This window comes from Taudactylus pleione, unplaced genomic scaffold (assembly GCF_031769625.1).
Source record: "Taudactylus pleione unplaced genomic scaffold, aTauple2 ptg000145l, whole genome shotgun sequence".
Taxonomy (NCBI): domain Eukaryota; kingdom Metazoa; phylum Chordata; class Amphibia; order Anura; family Myobatrachidae; genus Taudactylus; species Taudactylus pleione.
In genome coordinates this window covers 643,880-659,236 of record NW_028284547.1, presented here as the reverse complement: position 1 = coordinate 659,236, position 15,357 = coordinate 643,880, and the positions used below count along the sequence as shown (strand labels likewise).

At 46.3% G+C, this 15,357-nt stretch overlaps 2 protein-coding genes across 3 annotated transcripts in view; one reads left to right on the top strand and one right to left on the bottom strand.

Moving 5' to 3' along the window:
* The window catches only part of DNASE2 (deoxyribonuclease 2, lysosomal), a 77,573-nt gene that overhangs the window by 32,172 nt on the left and 30,044 nt on the right, over positions 1-15,357 (bottom strand). The window contains exon 1 of one of the 2 annotated variants that reach the window (XM_088473909.1): positions 259-312. The exons of the other annotated variant lie outside the window; for it this stretch is intronic. Coding sequence (XP_088330035.1) covers positions 259-277 — 19 coding nt within the window. The 5' untranslated portion in view covers positions 278-312. Of the gene's footprint in view, positions 1-258; positions 313-15,357 lie in introns of those variants that run through there. 2 annotated transcript variants of the gene reach the window in all.
* LOC148522584 (tetraspanin-1-like) overlaps positions 472-15,357 on the top strand; it is a 31,468-nt gene continuing 16,582 nt past the window's right edge. Inside the window, exons 1-4 of the mRNA XM_088474006.1 lie at positions 472-509; positions 3,113-3,239; positions 5,528-5,725; positions 14,829-14,903. Coding sequence (XP_088330132.1) covers positions 3,150-3,239; positions 5,528-5,725; positions 14,829-14,903 — 363 coding nt within the window. The 5' untranslated portion in view covers positions 472-509; positions 3,113-3,149. The remainder of the gene's footprint in view (positions 510-3,112; positions 3,240-5,527; positions 5,726-14,828; positions 14,904-15,357) is intronic.

Here is a 15,357-nt window from a genome sequence, read left to right as displayed (position 1 = left end):
CCTGTGTTGAGCTAGTTAATTGATAAGAATGGTGTTTCAACACAGGTGGCTGCAATCAGCAATTAAGAAGGAAGTCCAGGAGCAGAGCATTTTGTACCTAATGGAATGGGTCATGTTGGAGGGTCTGATAGTTGTGTTTACTTTGCTAAGCTGGCTAGCTAGCTGTGACCACAGCCCTGATCGGGTAACCCATCACCAAGCATGTACAAATGGCAACAACAGAGAAAGCTGGCTTGCAAACACATGATGGAACCTTACATAGGGGAGACCACGCCATCCGACCAGCATATGCTCAGCTCTTCCCGGTTGCTGCCGGGGACATAAACAAATGGTTAAGGTGCGCATGCGCACAACACCGCCTCGACGGGCTACGTCCCTTCTTTGTGCGCAAGCGCCAGAAATCAGAACGAGCGCGGCTGCCGCTTCGGCCAGTGCGCATGCGCAGTGCGTCTCTCTCTCCCTTCCCGCTCTTTTGCTCAGGCCGTCGTGACCTGGTCTCTGCTGTTTGTGTAAAGAACGCCTTCGTGTTATATAGGGGTCATATAGGATGCTTTATGTATCATTTACATTAGGACTCAGCAGGAAGACGTACATAATGTGATTTTTTTTTTCCTCATAAAATGGAGATCATATCATGCTCATAGTAACAACATAGTTAAATATTACATATCACAGTTTTTAGCCCTGCAACAGATGTTGGAAACGTCAGTGTATCTACAAATGTAGTGGTTAACCAGAATGCAGAGTTGATTTCAACATGGGTTTTGTACTACTTTGACATGTTTATTTGCATGCACTATTAGCATGTACACCAGGGGCGTATTTAAAATGGGTGCAGGGTGTGCAATGCACACGGGCCCCTGGGTACAGGGGGGGCACGCACCGCACACCCTGCACCCATATATTTTTTTTATACTTAACCTCTCCGATGTCACATGGATTTGCGCTACAGAAAACGTCTGGAAAATGGCCATCGTGCCATTTTGCCCGTGATCTGCGCATGTGCAGTAGACTCCGGGCACACTCTAGTGCCCGGAGTCTACTGCTGCTGTCAGTTCACTGAAGGCAGCCGGGAAGAGAGGAGGGGGCCCCCGGACAGTGAGTAAATACGGGCCCCCTCCTCTCTTAATAACGCCCTTGCCATACACACTGGATGATTTTTATGAACAATAACGATATCGTTGAACGATGTATCGTTCAAATCGTCCAGTGTGTATGAACTTAAGTAGAACGATGCGCACTCCCGCGGATCGTTGACGATATCCCCAGTCGTCTGTACATGATGTCCAAACTGGGGATACCGTTAACGCATAGGCTGCCAGGTCGGTGCAGCAGGGAGGATGGAGGCGGATTAAGTGGGCGAAACGGGGGCGTGACAGCGCAATTGCAAGCAGGGGGCGGGGCTATGATGACACGATTCAGCGCGAATCGCATACCTCCCAACTGTCCCGCATTCAGCGGGACAGTCACGTTTTTTTGGGACTGTCCCACCCGCGGGCTGCAGTGTCCCGCGGTGGGGGGGAAGTTGGGGGAGCATACACAGCTGCTCTGCATAGCAGAGTAGCATGTATGCAGAGCGAGAATAGATGCTGTGCGCATGCGCACAGCATCTATTCACTGCACAGGGGGGGCAGCCCAGCATCTCGGAGATGTAAACTGGGCTTGCCAATAGGTCACGCCTCCTTTATGTGTAAGTCACTCCCCCTTTTCGGGAGTGCGCACGCCTTCAGCGCGCAGATGTCCCGAATGCCTTTCATCAAATGTTGGGAGGTATGGAATCGCGACCTTGCCCCCCCCTCCCACTTTCATGTGCAGTTTCAATCCGGGGGACTTGCCTACTCTTGCGGGGTGCCGGGAGCAGCACCCGATTTTTGGGAGGCTCCCGACAGTCCCGGGAGAGTAGGCAAGTATGCGATAACGATGCCATGCTGCCGAATGCAGCATGGCCCCGCTCCCCCCCCCCCCGTCGACGTTGGTCATTGCCGACATCGGCAAGTGTATATGCATTTAACGCTGCTGGCACCCCACCGTCGCCAATATCGCTTTGTACACACATCATCCAGTGTGTATGGGGCTTTACTTTTACAATATTTTGGTAGGTTTATAGCAGTCATTTTCAAAATTTTTCAACTCAAGGCACACTACACAAGATTTTAAAATTGCCAAGGCACACCATCCAGCGATGTAGCACGTGTGACCAATGAAAAAACATACACATTGGCTCCCACTTAAAAATATACACACACATTGGCCTCCACAGGAATAAAACACACTACATTGGCCCCCACAGCAATAAAACACACTAAAGTACAAGTGTGCCGAGCTGACCGCCGCGGCACACTTGACAACTGCTCTCGACACGCTAGTGTGCCGTGGCACAGTGGTTGAAAAGCACTGGTTTATAGTTTATAGCAAGCATGAGTTTATTTAATAATAATACAAAAAACATCTATGTGCTGTATGTCTATAGTCGGCAAGCTGGCGCTTGCGCACTTTAGTGTAATACCAGCATTATTGGCTGTGATTATGTTGTAAAGCGTTCCGTTAATGTAAATTACAGCTTACGAATGCCGATAGCACTAAGTATTGACATCAAATGCGTTTTAGGTTTGAAACTGCTAAAAAGTACAAAACTGTAACATTTGGTTCATTTTTATTTCAAAACATATCAATAGATGGATGCATTTTCACTACTGTTTAATCTTTATGATATTTAGTAGGCAATTGAATTGGCTTTGGGGGGCCATTACTCATCGCGCTTGTCACGACCAAACAGACCAGGTTTAGTTGCGTAAAGCGGCTAGGCACGTCTAAAGTCCTTGTTAGGGCTCCCAAAGAGAGTTTTTACTAATTTCTGCTTGCCTCCTCAGGAGACCGCGAGCAGAAATGTGAGCCCCCACGGCATTCACACCCAAATGGAGCAACAATTGTAGAGTGCTCTGTAGTGCGTGCACTAGTAATAGCCGCCGGGGAAAAGAAATTAATTGCCCCCATAAACTTTCAATATTAAAATGCCACATTTGTAAATGTAACTTTGCGTTTTAGTACTGTTACCTATTCTCTAAATCAAGATTTTATTGAGTAAGCCCTATAAGTATATACTTATTCTCAGTTTTGTAGGTGTTGCTGTTATCAAGTTATTCAGCAAAATGCCAGATAATGAAACTGATGGCCCCAGACTTCATAATGTCTATGCCTGCCTGAAATACGCCATGGTTTTCGTAAACGCTGTGATATTTGTGAGTCTGGTTATATACTACTGTAATAATAGCAATAATAATATAATAATTATATAATAATAATAATAGCAGTCTACTGTAATAAAAGCTGTAGTCATTAAAGGGAGAACAGTGGTTAAAATGGGGGCCCCCTTGTGTATTATGTACATCCAACATGACTCATTTCACAATAACAATGGACTGCTCCAATTTTATTTTGTTATCCATTGTATGTTTATTGAGGAAGCCAAGAAGAGTACAAACAGAACATAACAAAGCATGCTCTAGTTTCACTAGCAAAATGATGCCCGTTTTTTTTTTTCAAATGAGATAAAAATTGAGAGTAAGGCAAACTAATGGCTTAATGGTTATTCTTCTTACCTCGTCAATGTGTACTAGTGTTTAATGGTGTTTGTGTAAGTGCATTACTTTGCATAAAGTCATAGGGGTGCAGAGATGGGGCCTGGGCCAGCCATGGAGGCATAGTTATACACCTAATATTGTTAGGTCATGTCATGGTTTCTCCAACCTGTTGAGGCATAGCATGGGTGCCAGATATATGTTGTATTATTATTAACATTTATTTATAGAGCGCCAGCATACTATGTAGTGGTGGGATAACCTAGTCATGGATACAAATACAGGTGATTGTCCTCCAAGTATGGCAGATTGCATATAGCATACACTGTTCACTTCATGTTATACCACTGCCTAGTAGAGTTGCACTGCTAGGCAAGAAGTACAGTCAGGTGCATAAATATTGGGGACATTGACAGAATTTTCATATTTTGGCCTCAATTCACCACCACAATGGCTTTGAAATGAAACAAACAAGATATGCTTTAACTGCAGACTTTCATATTTATTTTGAGGGTAATTACATCCAAATCAGGTGAACTGTGTAGGAATTACAACGGTTTCTATATGTGCCTCCCACTTTTAAGGGGCTAAAAGTAATGGGACTATCAACTCAAAAGCTATTTCATGGACAGGTGTGGGCTATTCCCTCGTTATTTCATTATCAATTAAGCAGGTAAAAGGTCTGGAGTTGATTCTAGGTGTGACATTTGCATTTGGAATCAGTTGCTGTCGACTCTCAATATGAGATCCAAAGAGCTGTCACTATCAGTGAAGCAAGCCATCATTAGGCTGAAAAATCAAAACAAACCCATCAGAGATAGCAAAAACATTAGGTGTGGCCAAATCAACTGTTTGGAACATTCTTAAAAAGAAAGAATGCACCGGAGAGCTCAGCAACACCAAAAGACCCAGAAGACCACGGAAAACAACTGTGTTGGATGACAGAAGAATTATTTCCCTGGTGAAGAAAAACCCCTTCACAACAGTTGGCCAAATCAAGAACACTCTCCAGGAGGTAGGTGTATATGTGTCAAAGTCAACAATGAAGAGAAGACTTCACAAGAGTGAATATAGAGGGTTCACCACAAGATGTAAACCATTGGTGAGCCTCAAAAACAGGAAGACCAGATTACAGTTTGCCAAACAACATCTAAAAAGCCATTACAGTTTTGGAACAACATCCTATAGACAGATGAGACAAAGATTAACTTGTACCAGAGTGATGGGAAGAGAAGAGTATGGAGAAGGAAAAGAACTGCTCATGATCCAAAACATACCACCTCATCAGTGAAGCATGGTGGTGGTAGTGTCATGGCGTGGGCATGTATGGCTGCCAATGGAACTGTAGTAAAAATAATGTTAATATGCCCCTTAGAGTGAACAATGGACAGATATGTATACAGGACAATATAATATGTTGCATCCATGTCCATCCAGAGTTCACTTTGCCCGCTCTTGTGTACTACGGATACTTTCTTTATAGGCTTAAATGAACACTATATGCAGTTCCATTTAAGCTCATATAGAAATTGCCCATATATAGGATCCTATGAACACATTTTGTTCTTTATAGTCGCCACAGATCGAATTTTCAGTTCACATTTGTACACACCACTCACCATAAAAATAACAAATAACCCAGAATATGTTCAGTATATCTGTAATAACCAGTAAATGGCCAGAATATCTGCACCACATCAAAACAAAAGCGCAATGGTAATTATGGTTTACTAATATCCATCCAATATCAGGGCAAAGGCGAATTGATCTTTATAGTCCAAAGATGACCACTACAGGTCGTCGTTTTATGGCATAGGCCCAAGTGAAGTCATAAGTAATCTGGCTACTTGGCGAAATGCATAGTACTGGGTCTGACCCAATTGGCCAGTCTTGTTCTTTTACTTTCTCTTACATTTTTCTACTCCTGTTCTTTTCTCCTTATCCTATAGACATGTGGCGCCATACTCATAGGAATGGGTCTGTGGATTAAATTTGGAACCAACTCCTTTGTGCAGATATTAGGAATCCAATTTGCCCATTTCCTGAACGTGGGCTTATTCTGCATTGCAGCTGGATTTATTATATGCTTTCTGGGATTTTTGGGTTGCTGTGGAGCCCTGAAGGAGAAACGACTCTTACTGTTAATTGTGAGTAACAACTGAAATGGTTTTCATAAAAGCAAATTTTTTATATATAAACACATCCGTCTCTATACATATTTATGTTTACTTTAACAAAATTTCAATACAATAATGCTGCATTTTATTTTACACTACGAATTGATACAAAATCTAAATGCAAGTTGAACCAATAGTATAAGCCATCTAATTTTACATTCTATTTACCACGTGGCACATTTTCACGTAACATTGATATTGTGTCGAATCATTTTTGCAATTTTTGTAATAAACCAGGTTAACTTTACATGTTTTTTTTCCTGTAGAGATCAGACTGTCCTTTTGGTGCTATACTGTAGTTTCGTAAATGGATTTTTAATCTCTGAACTTTTTGTGGGGAACAGGTAAAGATAATAGCTATATGTCATTGATTTAGCGTGTAATATTGGAGACTCTGGAGCTTATTCAGAGGCGGCCGTACGGTCTACGACCGCACGGCCGCCTCGATGTTTGTGCAGTGCGCATGCGCCCGAGGGAGCCGGCTCCCTCGTGCGCATGCGTGAGACCCGCTACGACCGACAGCGCTGGTCGTAGCGGGTCTCTTTCCAAAGGGGGCGAGCTGTCGATGTTGATTGACAGCTCACCCCGTTTGGAAGGTGGGCCGTGGGGGTGGCAGCCCAAACGGAGGCATTCCTATGTGAACGCCTGCCGTTTGGGGGAGGCCCCACTGACATCACTAGTGATGTCAGTGGAGAGCTTCCGGCTCTGACAGAGCCAGAAGCTCTCCGGGGCTTACGACAAGTGAGACCCTACACTAGGGTCTCGTCGTAAGCCCCGATGGACGCGATGGTCTCTGACCATCGCGACCATCACCCGAGCGGTCGCTAGAGCTGTGGGTGTTAACCCACAGCCTAACGACTGCAACAGAGGCGGGCGGTCAGGATGCAAGTGGCCGCCCAGTTTCTGAGCGACCGCTTGCATCCTCCGATCGCCTCTGAATGAGGCCCTCTGTGTAAGAGGAATAACTCCTGAAGACCCTGTATCAATAAAGGCACTGGGTTATAATCCTGTGTTGATGAAGGCAGGACATGGTGTGAATTCTGATCACACTCATACTGCTTCCATTTTAGATATTTGTCCTGCTGCCAAGATGCACAGGGCCAAGAAAAGCGGTGGAACAATAATTTATTTTGCATGCTAATCCTTTCTGCTAAGTGCTTTTATTATTTATTATTATTTATAAACCTAGTAAGGACATTCTCTTAGTTTGGACAATTAACAGTTTTCCTGCCTTTGTACTTATCTATGCTGGGTAGAAAGTGTGTCAGACGCTGGACCTTCAGGAGCACTTTAACCACTCAGTCATGTGACAAAGCTCAGCCAGGAGCCCACCTCCGCACCACTGAACAAGCTATTTAAACTTGCTCAGTATTTCTCAGGCTGCCAGACCTAGCTTGCAGCATGGACACTGCTGTTTCTTATGCTTATTCTTTTAGTTACCTGATGCCCGGTATCCAGTTTCTCCTTACTTTTTACCACTTTCCTAATATTCTTGTTCCTCATTTTCATCCATTCATTCTGCCTGTGATTTTCTCGTGCCTTATTGTCATCAGTTCCTGTCTTGTATGATGCGCACAAGCGTGGTTAGTTTGCAACCAAGCAGTCAGTTGTTAGAAAGATCACAGCTACCATTGTCAAGTATACGTTTCGGCATGCATTCCAGTTCCAAAGTGTATAAATAATTCAGCTAGCACCTCTTTGCCAGCACATCACAATGCATCTGTGGAGCAATTGTGTAAAGTGGCCACCTACTCCCTCATTCATACTTTCACTAAATTTCACAATACTTGCAGCTCTGGTTGGGCGTATTCTCCCCCAGTGGCAGCTTTGGCATGGATTCCGGGCAAGCTGATCAGAATACAGTCAGGCAATAGACCTGGCTTGCCTCAACAAGCAAGAAGCACGCTAGCACATTCAGCTTTTTGACATTTTGTTTTTTTCTTTGACTTTCCATCCTATTGTCAATGGTACATTATTCCTGTGAGCAAGTGACTGTTATGTTCTCTCCTCTAAATAATTTTTTGTCCTGCTTTGTGAAATCTCCAGTGTTTGTATTGACACCTGGTCTCTAGGACAAAATTATACTTTTTCTTTCGTCCACTGGGGGACACTGGGACCATGGGTATAGGAGGAGCTGCAAGAATCTTGGGGCCAAAAAGTTAACGTCTTTGGAAGAAGCACAGGCTCCTCTTTCCCATTTCAGGGGCATACATAATTAAGCCCTTGCGGCGGCGGACGCAACCTGAGGTCTAGTTGCACACAGGAAGTCTCGCTGTGTCTGCGGGAGGTTCAGGTCAACCACTATTGTGCGTATGGGTCCGATGGTTCTTGATGTTACCGCTGTCTTGCCAAGTATTGAGGACGCAAGTAAAGGGAAGTGGGTGGTATTATGTAGTGCTGGGCATCTGCTTATTCTGCTGTGATTGCTGTGCGTATGCATTCATTAGCATATTCTTGCAGCAGCCAGGTGCGGGCGTCTGCATTCGTGCGTTCCTCGCTGAATCAACCCCTATGTTCAGCACTCTAGTCCCCACACACCACTTAGTTTATTTACTGTGTGTCTGTGTGCCATTCCTTTGCAGTGGAACAAAGTCCTCCTAGGGTACCTCTGCAAAGTCTTCCCAGGAGAGGGATGCTCCTGTGCTGCACGCTTATACCTACAAAGCCTGTAAGGAAAATGTTTAATCTATGGCTCAGGATCACACTGGCATCTGTGACCAGTGTTCTGCAGAGACACAGGATAAGTAACTCTCAGAGGTGGACCCCCACAAAAACCTGCGTGGGCGTCCTTCCTGACACTCGCCATGCGGGAATTGTCATCTCAGCTGGCGGCCTCCTGGGGCCCCTGTCCTCATCAATAGCCTCCGGGGGACAGCAATTGACCTCTTCTAAGAATACTCCTGTGGATCAACAGCAGGCCCTTTCCAAGCCTGCTTGGGTTTAAGGTTTGTCTAAGACGGTCCAAGGCTTGGTGCAAGTCTCCAGCTCCCTGCATCATATGCTGGAGCCCTCGGATAAAAGCAAAGCAACCCGACGTGAGGGTTGTATACCTCTTTACTCGGACTATGACTCCTAGTCTGGCGACTCCTCAGTGAGTTGTCCCAGACATCAGATTTCGAATCCTCCTCCGCTCAGGACAAGCATCCAACACAGCCCTGATTCAGAGCCGGACGCTCTGAAAGAGCGCTCACTCTGAATCAGGGCGTTTTTTTTTTTTTTTGTTCGGCCTCCTGGCCACAGCCATTGCGAGCGGCCAGGTGATGGTCTCGACCATCGCGACCATCGGGGCTTGCGACGAGACCCTTGCGGTAGGGTCTCGTTCACGCAAGCCCCAGTGAGCTTCTGGCTCTTAATAGAGCCGGAAGCTCACCACTGACATCACTCGTCGGAAACGCCTCCGTTTGGCCAGCCACCCCCCCTGCCCGCCTCCAAAACGGGGCGAGCATCGACAGCCGCCCCCTTTTGGTGCGAGACCCGGAGTGACGGAGCGCCTGTCGCTAGCCGGGTCTTGCGCATGCACACGTCGGAGCCGGCTCCGGTGTGCGCATGCGCAGTGGCCAAACATCGACCTGCTCGCGAGCGCATAGCGCTTGCGAGTGGGTCTGAATCAGGCTCACAGTTCGATGTGGAGTCCTTGATAAAGGCAGTTAAGCCTGTCTTACTTTTCAAGGATACAGATGCCTCTCCAGCATTGGAGGTGCCCCTCTTCCAACGTAAGAAGAAGGAACAGGCTGTTTTCCCTCCATCTCCTCAGCTGGAGGATATTTTAGCGGAGGCCTGGTCACATCCTAATGCGAAATTCTTGGTGTCCAAATGGATCTCATCCTTCTATCCTTTCCTCCAGGACATCGAAAAAGATTACAAGGTTAGTGAAGTACACCACATTGCCTATTCCCAAGGACTCCACGATTAGAAAGTTGGAAAGTCCATTTTTGCCAATGCGGGGGGCGAGTGAGGATTTATTCTCAAGTAAATGACAGACAGAGGCCATTCTGTGGGAGGTAACGGAGTGGTGGCAAAAACTTGGGCGTATCGTGATCGTTTTAGGGACGTGTATCTGCCTACCTCTGCAATCCTGTGCGCAAAAACTATGGCGCCAGCGTCTCAACTCCCGCGACCATTATGCGCGACCATAGGGTTACAGATGGTTGAATATTGAAGGATCTGCGACCACTGCTATGTGTTTGTACACACTTGCTTGGATCTACGAGGCCGCTGGTTAGTATCTCAATACTTTTCCAGCCGGCCGCAGTATTAGCATATTTCCGCACAGCAGCCGCGTACACATTCACAGCTGCTAATGTATTAATGTCCATATCTGAATCACTCCCAAAGTATGCTTTTAATAGCACTTTTTTTTTTTTCAATGCCCTTATGTATGAGCTCTTCAGGGTAACTTGGTAACAGCATGTTAGAAGTTCAAGGAGACAGCCATGGGTTTGGAACATGTTTGATTTATTATTCTGTATCTGTCCCTGGACAAAAGAATTTTTGGACGCAGCCAGTTAGAGGGAAACAAGGACATGAGTTCAGATTTATCAGCTCCAAGGATAAGTCACCACTTCAAAACTTGGCTTTAATACTATTATTCTAGAACTAGCATTTTTGGACCTGTCATTTCCTGGGACGTGAGCATGCAAGATGCATAACAAATTTGTATGTCTGTCCAACCAATGGTGGTCACGCAAGTTGCGCGCCATCTTGTACGTACACACAACAGAAATGTGCGGGGGCGTGTGCTGCACCTGTCGGGGATAAAGGCCCTCATTCAGAGCCGTACGCTCTGAGCAGAGCGCACGCTCTGAATGAGGGCCGGCCTCCATGAAAATGGAGCGTCCTCCTGGACGCTCGTATAGCTGTGGGTCACCACCCACAGGCTATACGAGAGTGCATTTTGATGGCCGCGATGGTCGAGACCATCGCGACCATCGAAATTGCGAGCCGGAGCCTGCGGTTGAGGTTTTCAACCGCAAGCTCCGGAGTGATTTTGGCTCTATCAGAGCCAAAATCACTCCCACTGACATCACTAGTGATGTCAGTGGGCCGGCTTTTGACGGGAGGCGTTCCCGTGGGAACGCCCCCATCAGGGAGGCATGCCCCCGGCACGCCTACCAAAGGGGGCGTGCTGTCAATCAACATTGACAGCACGCCCCCTTTGACCTTTGATCGGACACAACGAGCGAAGGACTTTCCTTCGCTCGTCGCGTCTGGCGCATGCGCACGACGGAGCTCCCTCCGTCGTGCGCATGCTCAGTCCAGAACATCGACCCACTTGCGAGCGGACAGCCGCTCGCGAGTGGGTCTGAATCAGGCCCAAAGTGTCCAAATAGCAGTTTGCATGCAAAGATTGGTTAAGTTAATGAGGGTGGTAGGTGAGAGGCCTGCCAAAGCTGGCCCAGGGTGGTGGCATATAGATATGTTTATGGAAGAAGTACATTAATATGAACACATAAAACAAAGTTTATTTGACCTACAATTGTCCAGCTGTGACCTCTAAAAAAAAGGCACCCACAATGACAGCTTGCTGCTAGAATTTAAGACCTGATTCAGACCCGCAGCCAGCCGATTGTTTGCACTCTGCGCATGCGCACGCAGTGCAATGCACGAACCAGTTCGAGCGTTCGGGAAATGTTCGCTCGCTGCGCATAGACAGCCCAGCTAACTGAGTGACAGGAGAAGCCGTTTGTGAGTGGTGACAGGGGCTGTCTGTTAGAAAAGGGGGAGTGGAGATGCGAACGCAGGTGTGACTGAACATCTTAACGCCATTACATAGGTGTGCATAATTAAAAGGCAGCGTCATTGTACACGTCACTTGGTAGTATTCACTCGCAGTGCTTGCGGCAGGGTATGCTCAACCACAAGTGCTGCAATTGCATCCGATGTTACTGATGGTTGCATACACTTCCTGGATATGACGTGCGCAAGTGGGTGTCTTAAAACAGGCTGGTGGGCATCTGCATACACAATGCGAACATACGCTAACACATAGTGGGGGTGCTAATGCCTTGCTGTGCGTTCGCCTGTCTTGCAGAATTTGCATACGCATCTAGCGTGCGGGTCTGAATCAGGTCCTTAAGTCCAAGTGAAAGGTTATACAAACAGTACTTTCAGTAAAGGGAAAGTTGGTATTCATTGCAGGGGCAGTCCACGATCGCTGCTAGGCAGGACTTAGGGGTTATCGTTTTACTGTTGCCGGCTTGGGCATTTTATCACAGACCAAACATTCACAAATCATCATAAAGCAGAATACTCACATGTACACACAGTAACCAGCTGCTCTTCTGCATTGTACCACACTATGGGGCCTATTCATCATCGATAAATGGCCCAGTAACCATGCGGAAACGCTAGTTTCTGCATATTTAAGTTACTGGGCCATTCATCATCAGGGGTCCCAAATGGACCACTTGATATTCAGCAAACTCCGAAAACTGAAAGTTTTCAGATTTTGCTTGTGAGAACACTTGTTCTCGGATACCCGCTTCTTCTTATGGGAAGGAGTTCCGGGGATGCGAAGAGGGATCCCTCCGCCGCCTTCTCACTACCTCCCCAGCGGCTGTGCGCATGAGTGACCTCGGATCATGCATGCGTAGCCGCGCCGACGGGAAGAAGGTAAGTAATGCAGCTACTTCTGTAGCTGCGATACTAACTGCGGGGACAGCTGCTTTTCGGAGCAGCTGCCCCCACACCGGAGCAATGATGAATTGCTCCGGTGTAAACTATCCCCCACTGCGCGTTGGATACTAAAGTATCCGTCGCAGCGAGATCAATACTTAATCATCGGGGGCCATATGGCCTTCGATAATGAATAGGCCCCTATAACTTCCACATAAAAACTGTTATTATTATCACAAGAGATTTAGGTAATAGTCAATGTTGTAGATACTTTTTCAGCTGTTTATGAGATAGTTGACAAAGTCTTAAAGCAGAGGTTCCCAAACTTTCTTGAAGCATTTTGTTCATGGCACCCCTAGGCCAAAAGTTTTTTTTTATGAGAAATTCAGAAAAAAATAAAAGTAAAATGTGCTTAGCTGTCATCCTTGGGGTCAGTTATGTGGTGGAGGACAGGGTGCGCTTCTGTTTGTCCATATATTTTATTATTGGCAGCCACCAACTCTGGTTTTGCCTATAACCTTGACCACAAATAATTTGATTCAGTCCTGGACCACTAACCCATGGCACCAATGCAAGTTCCCCACTGTACCCCAGGGTGCCACATCACCCAGTTTGGGAACCACTGATTTAAAGGCTTCAAGGTAGAGTAATAATTTTCATTATACGGTTTCTCAGACGATATGCCTGACTCTGATTGATCGTAACGACGTATTGTCAAAGTCGTCTAGTGTGTACCCGCTATGTCGGCTGTTGCGCACTCCCGTTTGGTCATCAGCCGCAACGTCATGTCGTCCCTAGATGCAGTTCAACCTTACGATGCAACTGTCGACCCCATGCCGACATATTGGGCAGTCGGGAACCAGATCGTCTGATGTTTTTCAGCCACCTGTCGGCCCTTTGGTGGGGGTGATGCCCGTCGTATTGCTGGGTACACATATCGTATAGTGTGTACCCAGCTTTACAGTGACCAGTGTTGGGCTTGTCCTGCTGCTAGACCTATTTAAGATTAGATGATGTCTGGCTTAATGATGGTTTGTTAGAACAGTCAGAAACTGAGGGCCTGATTTAAAGCCGCTCGTAAGCGGCCACTCGTTCGCTCCGAGCGATGTTCGCACATCTGCGCATTAGTATGGGTCGTAATGCGCATGCGCCAACCAGTCAGTGCGGTCGGAAATCGTGCGCTCGCAAAATAGCGAATGCCTGCTAATTTGATTGACAGGATGAGGCGTTTGTGGGTGGTAACAGGGGAAGGTGCTTGAAAACGGGGAGTGGAGATCCAAACGCAGGCGTGCCAAACGGTCAAAACGGGCGTCTAATGGGAGGGCATAATTAACAAAGCAGCGTCATCGGCCACGTCACTTGGTTGTCTCTTAGCCTGAACTGTTCGCATGATTGCGGTAGGAAAATCCAACCACAAGCACTGCGAGCAGTTCAGACGCCTTTCGATGTACTCGATCTAATAAATAGCGGAGATGATGTATGATGCGAACGGCCAGGGGGCGTCTTTACAAAATAGCGAGCGCATATTTCGTTAGCTCGCCCAGACATAGAGGCGTCAACAGACCACAAAGAGCGAGCGCTAAATTTAAATATCCGGCCCCTTTTTCTGAACGAGCGGCCGCAAATAGCGTCCGGCTCTGAATCAGGCCCTCATTGCACACGTGGACAAATAACCTTCAACCTCTGACCTCATTTAACACCTTGCCCAATATTGGTCCTATCCATAGCTAAGTTTATCTACATAACATATGCATACAATCAAATGAAGTACATTTCTGCCAGGGAAAAAGTACTAGGGACTGCACCATATGTAGGAAAACAATTGGACTAATGTGAGATCCCATAATTTTATATTACCTGCACCAAAACTGCAGTGCAATTTTTTGTATTTTCTTTCATTCAATCTGTTTTTACTGAATATAAAGGGGCGTACCCACTACACAGGAAAAATGAGCGATTGAACGATCACGACATCGTCATCGTTCAATCGTTCATTAATCGTGCAGTGAATATGCCGGCAACGACCAGTGATGCGATATCGACAGGTTGTGCATGTTCAGGGATGAGAGAGGATGTCTGCACTGAACGACATATCGTTCAGCGTGGGCACATTATCTACTGCACAGGATGATGAACGATTGAACGATTACAATGTTGTAATCGTACAGTCGTTCCACTCTCGTGTAGTGGGTACGCACCTTTAGGGAGATCAAGAGGAAAAGAATATGGGCATCCATGTTAAATTAAATATTACTTGTTGCAATTGCACATTTATCAGTTTGCATTACAGTTCTAGTAGTAGAGTGTTTTCTCAATGCAGAGTACCAGGCTTCTTACTGCACAATAATGATGGTGCTCTCGTGTCGTTTACTTGTATTGGTGTTTTTCTGGTGTTGTAAACAGAAATTTCCTTCTAGTTGTTATGACTTTATCAATGTGTGTTGTTGTTTCTGTACAGTTTATTCTGATCATGCTGGTTCTGTTCATCGCCGAGATAGTAGCAGCTGTTGTGGTTTTTACTTTCTCTGATATGGTGAGTGTTACTAATTGTTTATTTAAGGTTATTTCCATGACCCCAAAAGGGGGAAAACCACAGAGCAAATTGACATCAGGTTTTAGGGGGAAGCATTCTGCGGTCCAGGACTTTGCACTGGTGTATGACAGGAGTGGGTCACAAGTGCACCTACAGTATTTATGAACCGAAGAGCAGAAAGGAGATTTCATTTTGCTGGACATGATAATTAAAATGAGAAAAAGAGATAGAGTGGGGGGCATTTAGAGGGGAGCCTATAGACATTTCCTCACTCGTCTTTGCTGCAATCACATCAAACAGCCCCTCTCGGAGAGCCTGGCCCCGTGAGACTCTGCTAGCATTCTAGGATGCATCAGTAGACTGTGCTGATTAATTGATATGGGACACTGGTACAGGTATATCTGTGTGCTACTCAATCAGCATGTGAAGTGCTACGATGCAGCGACCACAGTTC